This window comes from Asterias amurensis, chromosome 7 (genome assembly GCF_032118995.1).
Source record: "Asterias amurensis chromosome 7, ASM3211899v1".
Classification (NCBI taxonomy): Eukaryota; Metazoa; Echinodermata; class Asteroidea; order Forcipulatida; family Asteriidae; genus Asterias; species Asterias amurensis.
The window spans coordinates 12,802,774-12,822,412 of record NC_092654.1 but is presented as its reverse complement, the minus strand read 5'-3'; the positions used below and the strand labels follow the sequence as shown (position 1 = coordinate 12,822,412).

The following is a 19,639-nucleotide window of genomic DNA, read 5'->3' as shown; positions in this document are numbered from 1 at the left end:
AAACGCCATGATTGGTCGGAATTATTAAAGTATCGCACAATCCTACGTGTACGGCTGTTGCATGTGTCGATTCTCCATACTTGGGGGGGGGGGGACAGGGAAAAAACGGACAGTACCGGGCTTGTCAAACCCCCACCACCGTCTCACGCGACGGGCAAACGTACTCGTGAGCAAAGAACTCGAAATAAGCTATCACATAGCACCTTTATTGACCTAAAATACTGCTAGAGTGAACACAAATTAATTGTTTACCATATCTCAGTGGCTCAGGGGACATACACCATACCTTTATGAACAAAATAATGTAAAGTTTTTATTAAAGAAATAAAACAACCAAGGTCGTACCATGATTCAGGAAGGTAGATATCCCAAAGGGTCTAATCAAACATTTCGAGGATCATTGACACGTTTTACTGCAAACGAAAATCGCTTACGTTTCATAAAACATGGCAAACATGGCAACAAAAATTATTGCTTTTGTTTGTTTATTTATATATGAATAGACACAAAATAAAGTTTAAACGCAAACAATGGGTTGACCCCAATAGAATAGCATCATGTAACAACCCCTTAATAAAATTAATGGTACAGTCCAAAAAACGAGGGGTGTATATAAAAGCTGCATGTTCATTCAAGCGCGTCAAGCTAAAATCTGAACAAAACGGATAGAACATTTGGACCGTGTGACTGTGTGTGTATTTTCTGAACGAAGTGAAACTTACGGACGTGTGGGTGTTTTTCTTTGATAGCAAGTGCACCCCAGTGCATTTGCCTACTCTAGAATCATTCCTGCAAAAGACAATTTTGTGTTGGTCAACAACAGTAACATTTGAGGAAAATAACTTGAAAACCGGCTTGCTGTCAAGTTGCACACCGTGTGTGTGCGTGTGTGGTTTTACTGCAATGGCTGTTGGGGCCCAATCTGGATTGCAATGCACAGTGGTGGTGCTTATCTTCACATGTTTTGTTTGTCAAGGTATGTTCATAGTTGTGAAGTTCAGTTGCCATTTTAATGTGTAGTTTGCTGTTTTGTTGAATGTAAGCCGGCTTTTATTGAATATGTATGTTTCTCTCTTGTTTAGTGGTTTGTTAATCCAGGCACAGTGACTGGTGTAGTGAGTTGATTGTTAATTTAATAAATTTAGTGTAAATTGGGAAAAGTTTCTACAACCTGCCACCACTTTTTCATTTGTAATGAATTTAAATAATAAATAGTATCTAAATTTACCTAAAAAGTAAAATGAGATATTCCTTTTTGTACATTTAAGTGAAAAATTGGTGGCAGGATAAAGAAATTTGTCCGTAAGTTGTAACTCGCATCTTAATAGGCCTCAGACATGTCAGATACATTTATAGTTTAAAGTTAGAAATAAGGAACTTTGAAAACTATTCAATTCATTAATATTTAAAGATTTACTTTTTAAAGTTGGTTCAACAAGAGCCACTTTTACCTTTTAAATGCCATTCAAATTAATCTTATTCATATCCTACTCTCTATATATGCGCAAGTGGTGAATAAAATGATATTTATTTAGTGGTACAATTGCCAAAAAATGATAGATGTCAGGACAACTCGATCGACGGGAGACAACTCGAAAGTTGAGACAACTCAACGGTTTGCCATCCCAACAATTCAAACCTGGATGTGTAGCTCCATGGTTCAAACAAGACAAGTCAATGGTTAGGGGTCAAAACCAAAGATACCATTTATTCCACTTCCTGTTTGATAGATGATACGCAGACTGACCATTCCATGTCCATTCCTGATAAGAAATTTCTGATAGAAATTGATTAATTTATAAGTTGCATTTGCCGCGTTGTCCCCCCTTTGTTATTTACATGATGTAGTGCAGGCCTGTATGCTTCATTTTTGAAAAGGCAAGGGCACCAAGGCATTTTCTCTTTGGCAAAGGGCACCCTATGAGGAAATTGTAAATTTCTACTAGAGCATTTCAAGGGCACCAAGGCAATGGCAAGGGGCAACGGAGGCAATCGCCTCCGTTGCCTCCGTGAAGTATCAGGCCTGGTAGTGCCACTGGCAGCCAGGACGTGGCGTCTCATGGGCTATGCTATACCTTTTGCACTACGTGCTTGGTCTGTGTTCAAATTGTCTGTGTCCAGTTGGCCTGCTTTTAGGTCATCTTTATATCATGCCCATCCTTGGTTCCACCCTTTTAAGTAATCTTAAAAAGGAAAAGAAAAAATCTAATAAAGTCAAGTTCCATGCTGATGTTTTTTTAAATTCCATTCAGCTCAGCATCCATATACTAATTGGGATGCCAAAGTACAGTGGTAAAAAACGTGATTTTAGAAATAACATTGAATGGAGCCAGAGGCACACTTTATTGGTAGACGGCATGTGTTCTCAATTTAAAGGAAGCCAATTTAACTCCACATTCTACTCCAATCCAAGAAGTATCTTAAGGCACTCGGTCAAAGCAGCAATTATTGGAATGCCACTATTATTAGGACGCAAGTATTATGTAAGTTATGTTAACAATTTCATGCGAAGTAAATTTCAAAGGGGCGACACAAATAGGATATGTGGCAGCTATAATGCCATTAGAATTTGAGGTAATACTGTTTGAACACTCTAGGGCTGCAATAAATTGACAGTAATAAAATATGCCAGTCAGTAGAGTACTAGCAATGTAATGCACTACATCATGGAGGTAGAATTAGGGGCACATGGGTCACTGTATACCTGTATAAAGTGGAATGTATACTTGCTAATGCTAGCACTTTAAAGGGAAAGTACACGTTTGGTAATTACTCAAAACAAATATTAACTTAAAATTGACTTGGTAATGAGCATTGGAGAGCTGTTGATATAAAACATTGTGATAAACGGCTCCCTCTGAAGTAGCATAGATTTTGAGAAAGAGGTAATTTCTCACTAAAATAATTCAAGACTTCTAGCTAGAAGTCTTTTATTTCTATCTGAAAGCACACAAATTTGTTTGACAAGGGGTGTTTTTTTCTCTCATCATTTTCTCGCAACTTCAATGACCAATTTAGCCCAAATTTTAACAGGCTTGTTATTATATGCTTATGTTGAGATACACCAAGTGAGCAGACTGGCCTTTGACAATTACCAATAGTGACATTGTCCAGTGTCTTTAAGGGGATGTCAACATCAGATGCTCTCCTACTTAACCAAACATGCACAAAGAAACCCAGTGACCTTTTCATTTGATTGAAGTGTTATCCTTGACTTGACAAGAGAAAAGTTTTGATTGTATTCCATTCTGTTTTGGAAATTGATTTTAATTGACTTCATTTCTATTTTATGTAAATGATGTGTGACATTGTAAGGTGTTCATTTTCAATTGACTAGTTTTTATCTAATGTTTTACATTTAAGGTGATAACTTGCACCAAAGTATTGGATTCTTTTTCCAAATTTCAAAGTTTGGCCATGGCCTTGCCTCTGGAATGTGTTAATTTATGTGTTCCAGGTTAAAGCTACTTCCATGCTAAAGATAGTATTTAGGTTTAATACCAAAGTGTTCTGTAGGCCTATACTACATAAATTTAAAGGAAGTAGGTAGTTACTTCTAAGCTTCATTTTATCTGAAAAAAATCTGGACCCAAAAAACATATTAACACTACAGAAAGATTTTTTAAATAGGACATAGTTTGTTTATTTTTATTTTTTATACTGTGTATCATATCATAGTGTTCATAGATAGTGTTACACTAATTTGTAATTTATAAGTGAACAGTCCATCCTTTTTAATCAGCTAAACAAACAGTTCAATAGATCCTATAGGCCTACTTGTAAAATATGTTCCAGTGGCTTCAGAAACGCATTCCAATAAGTTTTTCAAAAAGCAACAATTCAACTGCAACTGCAACCTTTCATACCCACAAAAGTCCATTCCCAGTTCTTGACCTAAATGATTTAAAGTTTACAAACATTTATAAAAGGTGGGTTGGTTGGATTTCATTCAATTGCACCTGAATTCCAAAGCCACAAGTTGTAATCCGAAGGAGTAGTGGCGAGTGTGGTTTAGTGGTTCCACTCTGCATGGGGTAGTGTGAAGAATTTTGCCCACGCTGCCTGCGCCCTCCCGTCCTTCCTATATGGTTTTTTACTGGCACGTTCTCATGGATTAGGGTGATTGATCAGCATTTTAATCTTAGAATATGCCTTTATTTACAACACCATACATCAATTGAACTAGTCTTTTAGCAGCTATCAAGTACACAGATTATCTAACTGAACTTGGATTCCTTTGGTGTAAAAAATGTGCAACGCCGGGTTTGTTGTTGCTGGTGCGATCGCAACAGGACATCGTTATTTTCAACATCAAATTTCACTTACACAACCTGATGTTTTTTTTGTTACACACCCTGTTTCACTGATCCTGCCTAAAATCTTAGTAGGAAGACATTAATACACTGTACGCCAGTGTGTACTTTGTTTGTTAGACCATTTACAGGCCTTTCTCGAAGTGTGTAACTCTGGTGGGTTGCTGAGTGTCTGTGACCCAGGCCCTTGGTGGTCGTTCTTGGGGCCCACTGGCTATTTCACTTTGCTCAACTCAATCTCAAGGGCAATGAGTAGGATGTGGTAGACTTTTATTTTTAACAAGAAATTTTCTTAGAAGTCTGAGTTCTGTTTGTTAGTGTTACTACTGGAACCAGTTTGTTTGGGTTTTAAAACTGTTTTGATAGTCCACCTGTTTAAAAAAGGAGAACCCATTTGATAAAGCATCAAGATTCAATCTTGCAGTTCTATCTCTATTAAATGTTTGTTGATGTTACTGACAAGAAATAAACTGTACAGTTTTTACTTTGCATCTGAAAATAAACTTTAGAAAGTATGTGATAACTGTACACAAGTTGGCATAATCTTGGCAACTTGGCCACCCCATCCATTTTTAAGTGTGGGGTATAATACTTGTAGTTGCTGTGCCTAAAGTGCAAATGACAAGTCAGGAGGAACATCAGCTATAATCATCATTGGTTAGATCATTGGACAATCTTTGTTGTTATAGGAACATGTTGCCTTGGATCGGTCGAGTTGGTCTTTGAAAAGCATTCTGTAACCGTTGGTTATAAAACCGATATGGTTAGAAAGATGTTGTAAAAGTAGAGTACAATGATTACACAAATAGGTTTCGTTTTGCCTAGTCGACTAAAACGGTCGGCCATTTATGGAACAATTTGACTCCCATAATTGGCCGACCATGTTAGTTTGCGACGTTAAATCGAAACAGTGCAGTTTTGCATGATACTTGTGTGGATCAATATATTCTACTTTTAAAACATCTTTCTAACTATATCGATTTTAAAACAAACAACTTCAAATGCTTTTTATAGACCAACTCATCCAATCCAAGGCAACAAGTTCCTTTTAAGATGAAACCATTGTGATACTGCTGTGTTATCAGAAGATTGATATATTTTAGATCAGTATACATACTTGAAGGGGGGCCTTCAAGGCCAACTTTGCACCAGTGACTTCAAGCTTGTCCGTGGCCATGGGTATGATGGGATAGGGGTGTTCCCCTGTCTGTGTTATAACACTAGTACAATTCATGACGTAGTTTATTGATCAGTTTAAGAGAGAGTGAACAAAAGGCAACATTTGTCAATACCTCAGATGTGGAAACAGACCCATTGTGTTCAGACAGTGTAGTGACCCTGAGCTCATCGAGTACGCTCGGGATTGACCTTAATTATACTCGATACGTCAAGAATTAAATACCGCAAAAACATTTCAATTGTCGGTATTGTTCAAGTACAAACCGGATGAGGGTACAACTTGCGTGAGTTTGGTGAGTCACGTTGGGGCTAATGAAAGGTATTCTTAAAAAACTTGGTATACTGGAATTTTGGTATGTCCAGAATGACAGCTGACGTCACAAAAAGTATTCTGTAAACAACTGGTATAATATAGGTCAAATCTTGTCAAGCAGAAACTATGCACAATTGTCTCTTTTTGTGTGTAAGAATGCTTGAATCTATTTACTACTGTGTGAGTGACTTATTTCAAATGAGTAGCAGAGCAAATGTTTTACAAAATGTATCAGTTGTTACTCAGAGGAGCACTCAATGTGTAAACTACTGTAAAATTTCTGGATGAAATCCTTCCCTGCCCTGACATAAAACAAAGTCATAATGTTAAAGACAGTGGACACTATTGGTAATTACTCAAAATAATTATTATCATAAAACCTCACTTGATTACAAGTAATGGGGAGAGGTTGATAGTATAAAACATTGTGAGAAACAGCTCCCTCTGAAGTGACGTAGTTTTCGAGAAAGAAGTAGTTTGCCACGAATTCTATTTCGAGACCTCAGATTTAGAATTTGAGGTCTCATAATCAAGCATCTGAAAGCACACCACTTCGTGTGACCATGGTGCAACAAGGGTGTTTTTTTCTTTCGTTAATATCTCGCAACTTCTGTGACCGATAGAGCTCAAATTTTCACAGTTTTTTTTTATATGTTGAGATACACCAACTGTGGAGACTAGTCTTTGACAATTACCAATAGTGTACAGTGTCTTTAAATAGAGCAATAAAACACAATGAAATATCAAATTAGGGTACATGAAGCATGGAGGTAGCATGGAGGCTCTAAAGTGAAACTAAAAGGTACACACTGTCAGTGCACGATTAAAATCCTCCAGGAGAACAAAAACAGCTTTCTCAGATTTAGTTTGGAAATTTGCACTTGTTTTCCAATGAGAGAAGAATAGTTGTTGTGAGATGTGTAATTTGTGCCACGAAAATGTGACAAATTAGATCATTTCTAGGATACTTTCAATGAAGGAAAGCAATATTCTGGTCAACATATTTTATTATTTTGATAGTTTGTTTTAAAGGCACTGGACACTATTGGTAACTTACAAATAAACTGGTTTTCCTTTTGACTCCCATAAATGGCTGACCGTGTTAGTTTGCAAAGTAAAAGGAAAATCATGCAATTTCGAGGTAAATTTGTATGGATCATTATATACTACTTTTAAATTATCTATCTAACCATTTATGCATTTCATAAAAACGGTTTCAAATGCTTTTCAACGACCAACTCATCCAATCCAAGGCAACGTGTTCCTTTTTAAACTCCTAAGTACCCTCGATGATTGGTATCAGTAGTATTACAAAATGACAACTTCAACACCAACAGATAAATCTTACTGATTTTTATATACTTTGTAACTCCACATTCCAACATTTGTGAACAATTAGATTTATTGTGTTTGACTGCACACCTGTAACAGTTCCACCCAAGCCGAACCACAAAAGTGAAAGTTTATCCTTGCAGTTCAATAGATCAGAATTTTTTCGTATTGTTACCAACAATCGAAGGGGATTATCATAACAAGGGGGTCTTGTGTCATTTGTGGTATACTACCAGCTTTATAGGGTCCTTCCATTCCTTTCTGGGTAACTCTGTTGGATAAATAAATAAGGAAGTGAAGTAAGTCTTGGTTTAAAATAGGGTAGAGATTTATTGAGAACTGTGTGATAAGCACACAGGGTCAATGCACCAATTAAAGCTTTCAAGGTGTTTTGAAAATGAAAAAGCTGATTTATTTAAAGCTGTAATAAAAGGCAATTTTTTTTCCATTTTCAAATTACACTACAATACTAAAGGTATAGAGCATTCATTCTTTAAAACATTGATCTGTATGATTTTTAATGTCCTTATAATATTCTGCCCCCTTTTAACAAATATTTTAAAGAAGATGATCAGTAAAATAAAATAACATGGGGCAAAATAAATAAGTATATGAATTGTACCATTCACGTTTTGTGTATGTTTCTCTGCCAAAATGGTCAGTTAGTAAAATTTTCAAGGATCCCTTCCTATATGTAGATTCTGGTGAAGCATCGATTCCTTGCACAAAGCACAGCACTCTTTCATAAGCCTAACCTCTCTGCCATTTTAGGTGTCAAAATTTAAACATGTACAAAAAGAAGACTCCCACAATGGTGGAATAGTGGTGCATTCTGTGTCTGTAAAGGGTCAATTGATACATTCAGTAATAACAAATTCTTGATCTTGTCACCCTTTAGACTTGTGGACAAGTCGTTATATGTCTGTCGCGGTGATATCGTTCTGACTCGATTCCGAATCTCCCTGCGATTCCTGCCTTATTCTCGTAAGACTGCTGGCCCCGCGAGACTATTGCTCTCACACGACTATGATCCCATTTAACTAACTTACATTTATAGTAGAAATAGGTACAATCATGTGTAGAAGTTGGTGAACCAGCAGTAAGCGCGAAAGCAGTGATCTTGCGAGAGCATCGCCACAACTTGACTATCTCATCGCGGCAGACCATTAACAACTTGTCCACAAGTCTGGTTACCCTAAGATGATCACTGAGATTTCTAAAATGGATCTTTGAACAAAAGCTCATACCTGTAATAGTCAATAATCTGTTGTATCAACATTGTATGTGGGTGCTTGAGTGCAGATCTAAGGATTGAATGGTGGCCCTACAAACAAAGTTAGTTTACACAACTACAGTACCTGTCAATGGATAGTGTCAACCAGTTAGTGTCCCACATGAGCCTTCAAGCCTGTTTCAATATTTTATACACATCAGCATTCCAAACTTGGGTCACCCCATAGATTGCAGTTGGAATAACACAACCCAAAGAGTGTAGAGACTGAGCTCTGCAATCCATCAGTGGTCAATTTTTTATATCAGCAGGTGGGACTGTTCCTTGCCAAGAATTGTATTTTGAAATTTTAAAATGTTAAAGTTCAAAGCTCCAGTGAGTCTCTGAGACCTGTGTGCACATCCAGGACCAGAGGAGTAGATCATGTGGTTTGTTTTTGGATGTGGAACAAAACAATATGATCCACACTGATGAGGAAATTTGAAATTTCTACTGAAGCATTTCAAGGAGAAGCTTTAAGAGAAGCTTTTATAATATAAAGCTACAGTGTAAACTTTTACAAGAAGTTTACACTGCACTGGGGTAAACAATGCAGTCCAAAATAACAATGTTTTGCATTATACATTGGTCCTTTTGATTGGTATTAAGCAGTATACAGTTCTTTTTTCTCATGTTTGTTTAAATACTAATACTACTAATGATTTGGCATACAGTGTATGTGAACAGTGTATGTGTTCATGCGATACACGCGACGCGCACAGCATTCCCTTATAAGGAGTTGTTTACCCGAGGGCGGCAGACGGCCTTACCATTTTATAGCTGGAGGGGTGTTGTGTTGAAAGAAATCATTGAACAGTTATATTTATGAATGGGAATCAAAGTGTGTTGAATCGGTTTTCAACTAGTGGTTTAAACCCGCCGAGGCCTGGTTCTTTATAATTTACCTCGACTTTGTCTCGGTAAAATTATCAAGAACCAGGCCTCGTTGGGATTAAATCACTAGTTGAAAACCTCTTCACCACACATTGATTCCCTTATTGTAGGCCTATGTATGCAGCTACACTCTATGACAAAAGGCTGTACCCTGTTAAATGCTGGTTCAGTGAGAAATTAAATGTTACAGTTGGCCTAGCTGTTATCAAATCATATTGATATTAGTCTATGCATGGGAATAATCCTATATTGAGTGAGTAGGTGTCAAACTGTAGTGTCCTGATACAGTATTTATTATTATACTATTATTTTTTAGAGACATTGCTCAGTAACTTATCATCAAGCGGCTTAAATATCAATTTTCATATAAATTTGTTATCTTTATAATTCTCATAACGTGTATGCTCTAATAACTTGACATTTAATATCGCACATTTTCTAAATACTCTCAAAATCTTTCAAGGGTGTGATTATCTTTGCAACTGTCACTGTCCGACTCTGAGAGACACTTAACATTTGTGCATAATTTCCTTGATTCCCTTTACAGCGTTTGGATACGGGGTAGATCCATCTCTTGAGGTGAACTTTCTGGAGGCAATTGCTCTGAAATCAAGCACAGCTACGGGTATTAGGCAAGTGCCAGGCTACATCAGTGAGGAGCCAGCCTATGAATTAGAAGGTACACCAAGTTTGGTTGTATTTTTATTTATAAATGAGGCAGGCCTGGAACAACACACAGGTTTGGAAGCCATGGCCTTCGTTTCCCCCTGGTCTTGGCCTTGGTGCCCCTTCAAAGGTTTCCCATTGACTTAAAGGCAGTGGACACTATTGGTAATTACTCAAAATAATTATTAGCACAAAACCTCACTTGGTGATGAGTAATGGGGAGAGGTTGATGATATGAAACGTTGTGAGAAACGGCACCCTCTGAAGTGCCATAGTTTTCGAGATAGAAGTAATTTTCCACGAATTTGATTTCGAGACCTCAGATTTAGAACTTGAGGTTTCGAAATCAACCATCTAAACGCACACAACTTCGTGTGACAAGGGTTTTTTTCTTTCATTATTTTTTCGCAAGTTCGATGACCGATTGAGCTCAAATTTTCACAGGCGTTTTATTTTATGCATATGTTGAGATATATACCAACTGTGAAGGCTTGTCTGTGTGGTTACCAATAATGTTCACTGCCTTTAAGATATTCCAGAAGGAGGCGCTCATATCATCCAAAGTTGGAATCTTTGCAAAATGAAAATGGCCTGGCCCTTTCACAGATGAAGTTTCAGGCCTGCGAGGTTGGTCAAGTTGTTTAGATTTTTTTCAGTACACCTACTGGTGTCTCTGATGAAAGTCTTAATAAATGGGTGCTAAAATACAGTGTTGACGTAAAGGTAGTTGACTGTTGTACTCATTTAATTTCATGTGTTTCAAATAATTTGCAAAAAGATAAGACATGTTGAAACTTAACAAACTTGATTTGTCTTGTCTTGTGGATTAAGTTTTGATAGGCCTTATGTAGCATACTGGAGTTTCATAAAGGTTAAAGTGTCACAAGATTTATTTTACCGAAGTTCCATATTCATAACATGTAAATTTATATCGAGTCCCAGAATTTCACTCATAAAAGTGCACATGAGGTGTTTTGTAGATTATGGTAGGCACACAGGTTCATAAAAAAGTCATGGGTACTGTTTCACGCTTAGACAGCTCAATGCCCAGTTCATCAGGAATTCACCACAACCTGATACGATCAATCCCCAGGGAACTGTCTACCAATTTCACGCTAAAGGTAGTTCCCCTCAATAATACATTAGAATTCCAGACAATATTTTAAAGACTAATCAATGGTCCATGAAGATTGGATGATTAAAGATTTAACGCCCCGATGTGAGACAAAACAAAGATTTTGTACTGCCTTCAGCAAGCTTTCTCTTGAATCACTTACAGGGACGGATAGAAATCTTCAGATTCCAGAAGAGTTCTTTGCCAAAACAAAGACGCTACTAGGATCTTCAAAAGACTTTACCATTTTGGCAACGGCCAAACAACAGAACAGAAATGCTGGCAGTATTGTAACCATATCAGTAGGACGAGCAAGGTAATGTATACACCTATAGACGATGTGACCTCTGACGTCACTCCAAAACCATAACATGATTCGGGCGCATACCGCCGGGCAAAACCGTTTTGGCAGCCAGCTAGAAAGTATACGCAATCTTACCATGACTACGTGTCTTTTTGCCTGGCGATAAATGTTGTGTACAGTGTTTTGTCAACAGAGGGCGGTTTAATGTAAACTTAGGTCACATCGTCTATTATGAGGTCTGTTTTGTTAAAGGTATTATACAGGATTGGTAGAGCTGACTTAACAGTCGCAGACAGTGTTTGTGTTTTATGTGGTCAACCATATCTAGATGCAGAATAAACCTGTGAAAATTTGGTCTCAATTCAATGGGAGAAATATTGAAACATCATGCACAATTTTCTGCATATGAACACATTGTCCTTTATTTTGATTGTGACAACCGAAACCAGCTTTTGCATTTTTCTTTTTAGGTTTTCACAGGTACAGTTTTCTCAAATATGACTTCCTTTTAGACGGAAATATTTTACAGAAAAAATGTGTCTAGTATGAACTCTATAATCAGACTAAAACAAAACAGATGGTTTTTTTTATCATCCAATCCTGTATGATAGCTTTAAGATGAGGACTTAGATATATGAACAAGTCATATTTCCAGAAGTTTTATTACCAGAAAGGAAAACAAAAACATGTACACTGTAAAGGTTGAATAGTTATAGTGAATTGGTGTGCTTCTTTGATATTTATACCAGCGTCAACAAGGTGCATGACCCCTCGTTCGTCCGGAACGATCAAAGGTAATAGTTGAACAACACTTCCTACGCTTATTTTCAATCCGTCATTTCATTATTTTGCTCTGAGTTTGTTTAAAAAAAAACATTCCTCTTTATATTGCATAGAATTACTGCTAACCTTGATTTAAATTGATATCATATCATGCTCTATGTTGCCAAGAGATTGTTTGTTTAGTGAGAAATTACAACACAGCTGTCCGCTTTGTTGCCATGCATATTTGCATTTATACTTTCTCACCTTTGTAAATGCTGAAATTGATCAATGTCCACTAAGTAAGCCAAGCCAACTCAGCTGCATTGATTTAATAAAATGCTGCTCCAAATGTGAATGATTTTAAAATCGGATCTGAAACTGGTTTTACCATTAAACACAATTCATGCGCATTAGAGCTCCAAATCAAATGCGTTGTTAAGATATCAGTAGTGATAATTTTTGTTTGCAAAGCAAGCTATATTGTGGGAAAGGTTCAAGTTCTCCGGGGAAAAGGGTACATTTCCAGTTGTTGGAGATGTTCAGAAACTTGTATCCTTCATTTAGAATGGTCATACGTCTACATTGAACATGAGCTTATACATACTACATGCTGCAAAAATCATTTGAGGATATGAAGTCCTGTGTAATATCTTGCAGTTTGGGTAAACAATTTGACTGGAGGTGTTACAAAAGGCTAAGGTTTAAGAAAGAGGTACATGAAGAAGGCTGAGAAGGTACCCACTGAGACATCCAGTTTAAGAACAGGTCTTGATGTTTCATACACAGAGGCAGTTACCTCTGCATGCCCCCTGTCATTGCCTATGTGCCCCTTGAATTGTTCCAATAAAACTTACTATTTTCTCATGCAACACTTATACAAACGAGGAAATACCTTGTTGCACTTGTCCTTTCAAGAATGAAGCATCATGACTTCTGTTGCTTCCAGTTACCGCCTTGTTGCCCATTCAAATGTTCCAATAGAAGTTTATAATTTCCTCATCATACAGAGGAGGAAAGGCCTTGGTGCCCTTGCCCTTTCAAGAAGGAATCATCAGGCCTTCAATTGCCTCTGATGATTCTTCCGGTCATTGCCTTCGTGCCCCTTGAAAAGTTCCAATAGAAATTTACAATTTCCTCATTATACATGTACAGAGGAGGAAAGGCCTTGGTGCCCTTGCCCTTTCAAAAATGAAGCACCAGGCTTGCCATTGCACCCAATACTTTTGGTCATTGCCTTGGTGCCCGTTGTAATGTTCCAAAAGAAAAAATTTTATCATATAAAGAAGGAAAGGCCTTGGTGCCCTTGCCCTCTCAAGAATGAATCATCAGCCCTTCAATTGCATAAAGTGCTTCCTGTCATTACCTTAATGTCCCTTGAAATGTTTTGAATAGAAATTTACAATTTCTTTAAATATACAAAAGAGGAAAAGCCTGGGTGCCCTTGCGCATTCAAGAATGAAGCCTCAGGCCTGCAACTGCACCCAATGCTTCTGCTCATTGCCTCGGTGCTCCTTGAAATGTTCCAATAGAAACTTACAATTTTCTCATATAATGGAGGAAATGCCTTGGCGCCTTTGCCCCTTTCCATAACAAGGAGGATTTAGGAGACAATCGCCTTTTGGCGATAGTTATTTTTTAAAACTTTTATGCTCTCCTGGGCACCCCACTGTTGTTTTACTTTGTTTTCTTAAATATGTTTAATGTATGTACATGTGCTTGTAAATGTGATTGCCCGAATAAATATTATATTATTATCCTCTCACCACTTGTCTACCGACCCTGTTCCTAAGCTCCTTATATGCCGACCCTGTTCCTAAGCTCATTATATGTCGACCCTGTTCCTAAGCTCATTATATGTAACTATTTTGATAATATACTATCAATCTTTTCAAAGTGCATGTGACCCTCCCTTAAATTATGGAAAGTGCAGCTGAAGTAATTGCTAATAGGGTAAACAACATGGACTTATTGGTCATAATTTGTACTTGAGTCTTCCAAGTATCCAAACCAATGTAATTATCATCTATCTGCTCAGGTTTATGGAGTTATTTATGAGTACAAGATCTCAGGAAATTCGTTTCTACTACACGCAAAAGGGCAAAGTAATGATGGAAAGTTTTGACGCCGATTTGGTACCCAACCGATGGACCCGGGTGGCGTTGAGCATCAGCGGCACCCATGTCCGACTCTTCGTGGACTGCAAGGAGTTGGCCTCAAGATACATACCTCAGCCCGATCTGGTGATCGACAACCCAGAGATGGGGGCCTGGGTTGGACAGCGAGGTCCGGATAAGACTTACTTCAAGGTAAGACACTTTGACTTAGATCTGACTAATTGATGAGGCATTCAGACGGTTGAGACGAGCTGAGACAGGGTGGTGTGTGGAAATATCACGCCTTCACACCCATCCCTCTGACAACTTTGCATGAAGGTCCCTCTGGAGAAGCCTTCAAGCATGCAAATCTACCTTCCGCCTTTAATGAAATTTGCTGGCGCTAAGAGTTGGCCAAGGACAAACATGTCCCTGGGATTCGTTAGCTTAGGATTACATCTACCGTTGGTGGATTTGTGTCTCACAATAAAGATAGATTTTGTGGGGGAAAAAAAAAGAATAACTCGCTACAGATAAATTAAATGGATTAAAAAGAGACTAATGGGCTATACTTGGTACAACCTTAAACAAACATCTAAAATTGTAAAAACGTTGAACAAAATACACGTAACAAGAAGCCAGGCATACATCGCAAAGTAAATAGATAACACCAAACAAAGTTTACTTTCTTCCTGTTTCTACATCATATTAGAAATTGTAAAAAATAGTCATACATTGGGCAAAAGCTTCTCTCTCTTAGTTTGACCACGAGACTGTGAATTCAGCAAACAGAGCTGGTTATGATTTTTAAAGTCTATTTTATCTTTAAAGACGGTGAACACCGTTGGTTGTTACTCAAAATAATTATCGGCATAAAACCTCATTTGGTAACGAGTAATGGGGAGAGGTTGATAAAACATTGTGAGAAACGGCTCACTCTGAAGTGGCGTAGTTTTCGAGAAAGAAGTAATTTTCCACGAATTTGATTTTGAGACCTCAGATATATAGAATTTGAGGTCTCAAAATCAAGAGTCTGAAAGCACACAACTTTGTGTGATAAGGTTTTTTTTTTTTTTTCATTATTATCTCACAACTTTGACGACCAATTGAGCTCAAATTTTCACAGGTTTGTTATTTTATGCATATGTTAAAATAAACCTAGTGAGAAGACTGGTCTACGACAATTACCAATAGTGTCCACTGTCTTTAAAGGATATTTTTTTGTAATTGACACAGCCAATCATCCAGCTTGGTCACTTGGTGTTTCCCATCATGCATAATTTAACAAACCTGTGAAAAATTGGGCTCAGTTGGTCATCGAAGTTGCATGAAAATAACATAAAACACCCTTGAATTGTGTGTAGTCAGATATCTGAGTAAGGTTCCATGCCTGAAGCCTTCTCTGATTCCAATTTATTGGTGAAAAATTACCGCCTTCTCTAAAACTACAGTACTTCAAAGGGTGTATTTTCTAACGGTGTTTCATAATATCAACAGCTCTCCAGTGCTCTTACCAATTAATTTATACAATAATTTACTATTTTGTTTCACTAGAGGTATACCCTCCCTTTAAAATGTCAATTTAGTTGTTATCAATAATTCAGCTGTTGTTTTTTCTTCTCTATCCAGGGCGATCTTCAGAGTGTGAGGCTCATAGCTATGCCTCAAGGCTTCCTATCGCAGTGTCCGTCCTTGGACAGGTCCTGCCCAACCTGCGGTCAGTTCCAGGACATGGTGGACGGGATACAGGAACTTGAGGGTCGCATCAGGTCCCTGGAGCATCAGGTTGGTCTGTCACTCTGGAATTGAATGTCACAATAACACCTATTAGAACCCTTGGCGTAATTGATGTGACCCAGTTTACTTGAACTCGGGGCCTTTAACAGGCCTTGGGATATGGATACAGGAATGGCCATAGCTTAGGGTCTGTAACAAAGCAAATTGACTTTTAATCTCAAAGGAACACGTTGCCTTGGATTGGTCGAGTTGGTCTTTGAAAAGCGTTAGTAACCGTTTGTTATAAAATGCATATGGTAAGAAAGATAATTTTAAAGTAGAATACAATGATCCACACAAGTTTGCCTCGAAACTGCGTGGTTTCCTTTACTTTGCGAACTAACACGGTCGGCCATTTATGGGAGTCAAAAAATTTACTCCCATAAATGGCTGACCGTGTTGGTCGACGAGGTAAAAGGAAAACCACGCAATTTCGAGTGATACTTGAGTGGGTCATTATATTCTACTTTTAAAATATCTTTCTAAACATATGCAATTTATATCAAATGGTTACTAACGCTTTTCAAAGACCAACTCGACCGATCCAAGGCAACGTGTTCCTTTAAAGGTGTGATACAGGTTTGGCAGGGATGACAAATAGGGGTCCTTTTCCAATCCATGGAATGTGGATGCAGGAATGACTACAGCTTAGGGTCTGGCAGAGACAAAATAAAGCAATCTAACCAAAGCTACTTCTTGAAGGTATGATACAGGTCTGGCAGAGCTGACAAAAAGGGGGCCTTTTTTTTAATCCATGGAATGTGGATGCAGGAATTGCTACAGCTTAGGGTCTGGTAGAGACAAAATAAAGCAGTTTAACCAAAGCAACTTCTTGAAAGTATGATACAGGTCTGGCAGAGCTGACAAAAAGGGGGCGTTTTTTTAATCCATGGAATATGGATGCAGGAATGACTACAGCTTAGGGTCTGGTAGAGACAAAATAAAGCAATTGAACCAAAGCAACTTCTTGAAGGTATGATACAGGTCTGGCAGAGCTGACAAATAGGGGGCCTTTACTAATCCATGGAATGTGGATGCAGGAATGACTACAGCTTAGGGTCTGGCAGAGGCAAAATAAAGCAATTTAACCAAAGCAACTTCTTGAAGGTATGATACAGGTCTGGCAGAGCTGACAAATAGGGGGCCTTTTCTAATCCATGGAATGTGGATGCAGTAATGGCTACAGCTTAGGGTCTGGCAGAGACAAAATAAAGCAATTTAGCCAAAGCAACTTCTTGAAGGTATTATACAGGATTGGCTGAGCTGACAAAATAGTGGAAGGCAGTGTCATGTTTTTTGTATGATCAACCATAAGAGATAATAAACCTATGAAACTTTGGGTTGTATCTGTTGTGTGAATCAGGAGAAAATAGTGACAAACAGTGCCCAATTGTCAGCATTGAAACATATTGCCCTTTATTAATATTTTTTAGCACTGTATACTCCTTTATATTGTCCTTTATTTGGGTTATAGCAATCAAAATTATGACTATAAATAAAACCCCAATAAAAACCACAACTTTTATATGCAAAGCATTTTTTAAAGACAATGGACACTATTGGTATTTGTCAAAGACCAGTCTTCTCACTTGGTGTATCTCAACATTGAACATATGCATAAAATGACAAACTGTCGGAGTTGCGAGATAACTATGAAAGAAAAAACACCCTTGTAACAGGAAGTTGTGTGGTTTCAGACGCTTGATTTTGAGACCTCAAATTCTAAACTTGAGGTCTCAAAATCAAATTCGTGGAAAAATACTTCTTTCTCAAAAAGTACGTCACTTTGGAGGGAGCCATTTCTCACAATGATTTATACCATCAACAGCTCCCCATTACTCATTACCAAGTAAGGTTTTATGCTGATAATTATCTTGAGCAATTACAAATAGTGTCCACTGCCTTTAAACATGATGCCAATTGTTTGTTGTCTTCCTCTCCAGCTGTTCTCTGCAGAGACTCGTATTGAGAAGCTTCAGCAGTGCCCGTGTGCAAAGACTTGTGAAGTCAACGGGGTGATCTATGAGAATGAGGAAGTGTGGCAAGATGGATGCTCACAATGCTCATGTAACGTGAGTACCTCCCTATGAACTAGTATACAAATATTGACTGCTTTGAGTGCTATGGTTAAAACTATGACTCCCAAGTAAAAAAGCAGTCATTATTTGTTCTATAACACACCAACAGACTATTTATCATCCTCGTACATGTAATGTTCGTACGAGCGTTTCATATACACAGTCGCAACAACTGATAGGGTTCGAGGTGGGTGAAAAGACTACTAGGTACTGCACATTGTGTGATAGTCGTTGGACTATCACACGACAAACGATGCACCATCACACGGCCGCCGTTTCTTGTAAAACTAAGACATATCAAGTGACGCGCTCTAAGGCAGAACGTTTGTAAGGGTAGTTATAAATAGAATTCACTTGAGTCACAGGATTTTGTATCAAGTGTGGCAAGATGGATGCTCACAGTGTTCATGTAATGTGAGTACCTCACCATAAACAAGACTGTATTCACTTGAGTCACAAGGTTTGTTTCAAGTGTGGCAAGATGGATGCGCACAGTGTTCATGTAACATGAGTACCTCACCATAAACAAGACTGTATTCACTTGAGTCACAAGGTTTGTTTCAAGTGTGGCAAGATGGATGCTTACAGTGTTCATGTAACGAGAGTAGCTCCCCATAAACTAAACTGTATTCATTTGAGAAGACACAAGATTTAGTTTCAAGATTCATCAAAAACAAATTTCTTTCATTTTCATTTTTGGAAGCATGAAGTTCATGACTGTATTTAAACAGTTTTGTTTTTCTTTTAATTTGTAATCTTGACTTTTTAGAGCGGTAAACCAACATGCGGACCCATTAAATGCCCTGAAGTGTACTGCAAGAACCCTGTACATGAACATGGCCAGTGCTGTCCCTCATGCAAGCGTAAGTATCTGAACGTAGTGCTTGGAACGTAGTTCTTAAAGCCACTGTACACGTTGGGTAATTGTCAAAGACCAGTGTTCTCACTTGGTGTATCCCATCATAACCATAAAATAACAAGCCTGTGAAAACTTGGCCTCAATTGGTCATCAAAGTTGCGAGAAAATGATGACAGAAAAAACACCCTTGTTTGAGGAATTTGTGTGCTATCAGATAGGAATAAAAAATTCTAGCTAGTCTTTTATTATTGTAGTGAGAAATTACCTCTTTCTCAAAAACTACGTTACTTCAGAGGGAGTTGTTTCCTACAACGTTTTATACTATCAACACCTCTCCAATGCTCATTACCAAGAAAGTTTTTAAGTTAATATTTGTTTTGAGTTCTTACCAAACGTGTAACTTCCCTTTAAATCTGCTGCCTAGGCACCAGGTATTCAGTCATGTATTCAGGCTACTTGCTGTTTGCATGTTGAGTCCCAGTAGTGACACCTGTGTCCTTAAGCAAGACACTTCCCCATGATGCTTTGTCATTCGGATGGGACATAATGCCGTGGGTCCAGTGTGTTGTGTAATGCACAGAAAAGAACCCAGAGCACTTATCAAAAAGAGAAAGGGTTTCCTCTGTGTTACTGGTTTGATTTGGCTGCAGAAATCAATACCTGGTGCTATGTAAAAAAAAGTA

General features: G+C 37.9%; 1 protein-coding gene across 2 annotated transcripts in view; it reads left to right on the top strand.

The window, feature by feature from the left end:
- The first annotated feature begins 658 nt into the window (after nucleotides 1-658).
- LOC139939452 (protein kinase C-binding protein NELL2-like) overlaps nucleotides 659-19,639 on the top strand; it is a 34,933-nt gene continuing 15,952 nt past the window's right edge. Inside the window, exons 1-8 of one of the 2 annotated variants that reach the window (XM_071935380.1) lie at nucleotides 659-976; nucleotides 9,849-9,980; nucleotides 11,247-11,397; nucleotides 12,135-12,179; nucleotides 14,186-14,456; nucleotides 15,873-16,028; nucleotides 17,963-18,091; nucleotides 18,867-18,960. In XM_071935380.1, coding sequence (XP_071791481.1) covers nucleotides 904-976; nucleotides 9,849-9,980; nucleotides 11,247-11,397; nucleotides 12,135-12,179; nucleotides 14,186-14,456; nucleotides 15,873-16,028; nucleotides 17,963-18,091; nucleotides 18,867-18,960 — 1,051 coding nt within the window. In that variant the 5' untranslated portion in view covers nucleotides 659-903. The remainder of the gene's footprint in view (nucleotides 977-9,848; nucleotides 9,981-11,246; nucleotides 11,398-12,134; nucleotides 12,180-14,185; nucleotides 14,457-15,872; nucleotides 16,029-17,962; nucleotides 18,092-18,866; nucleotides 18,961-19,639) is intronic. The other variant, XM_071935381.1, reaches the window with a different exon arrangement.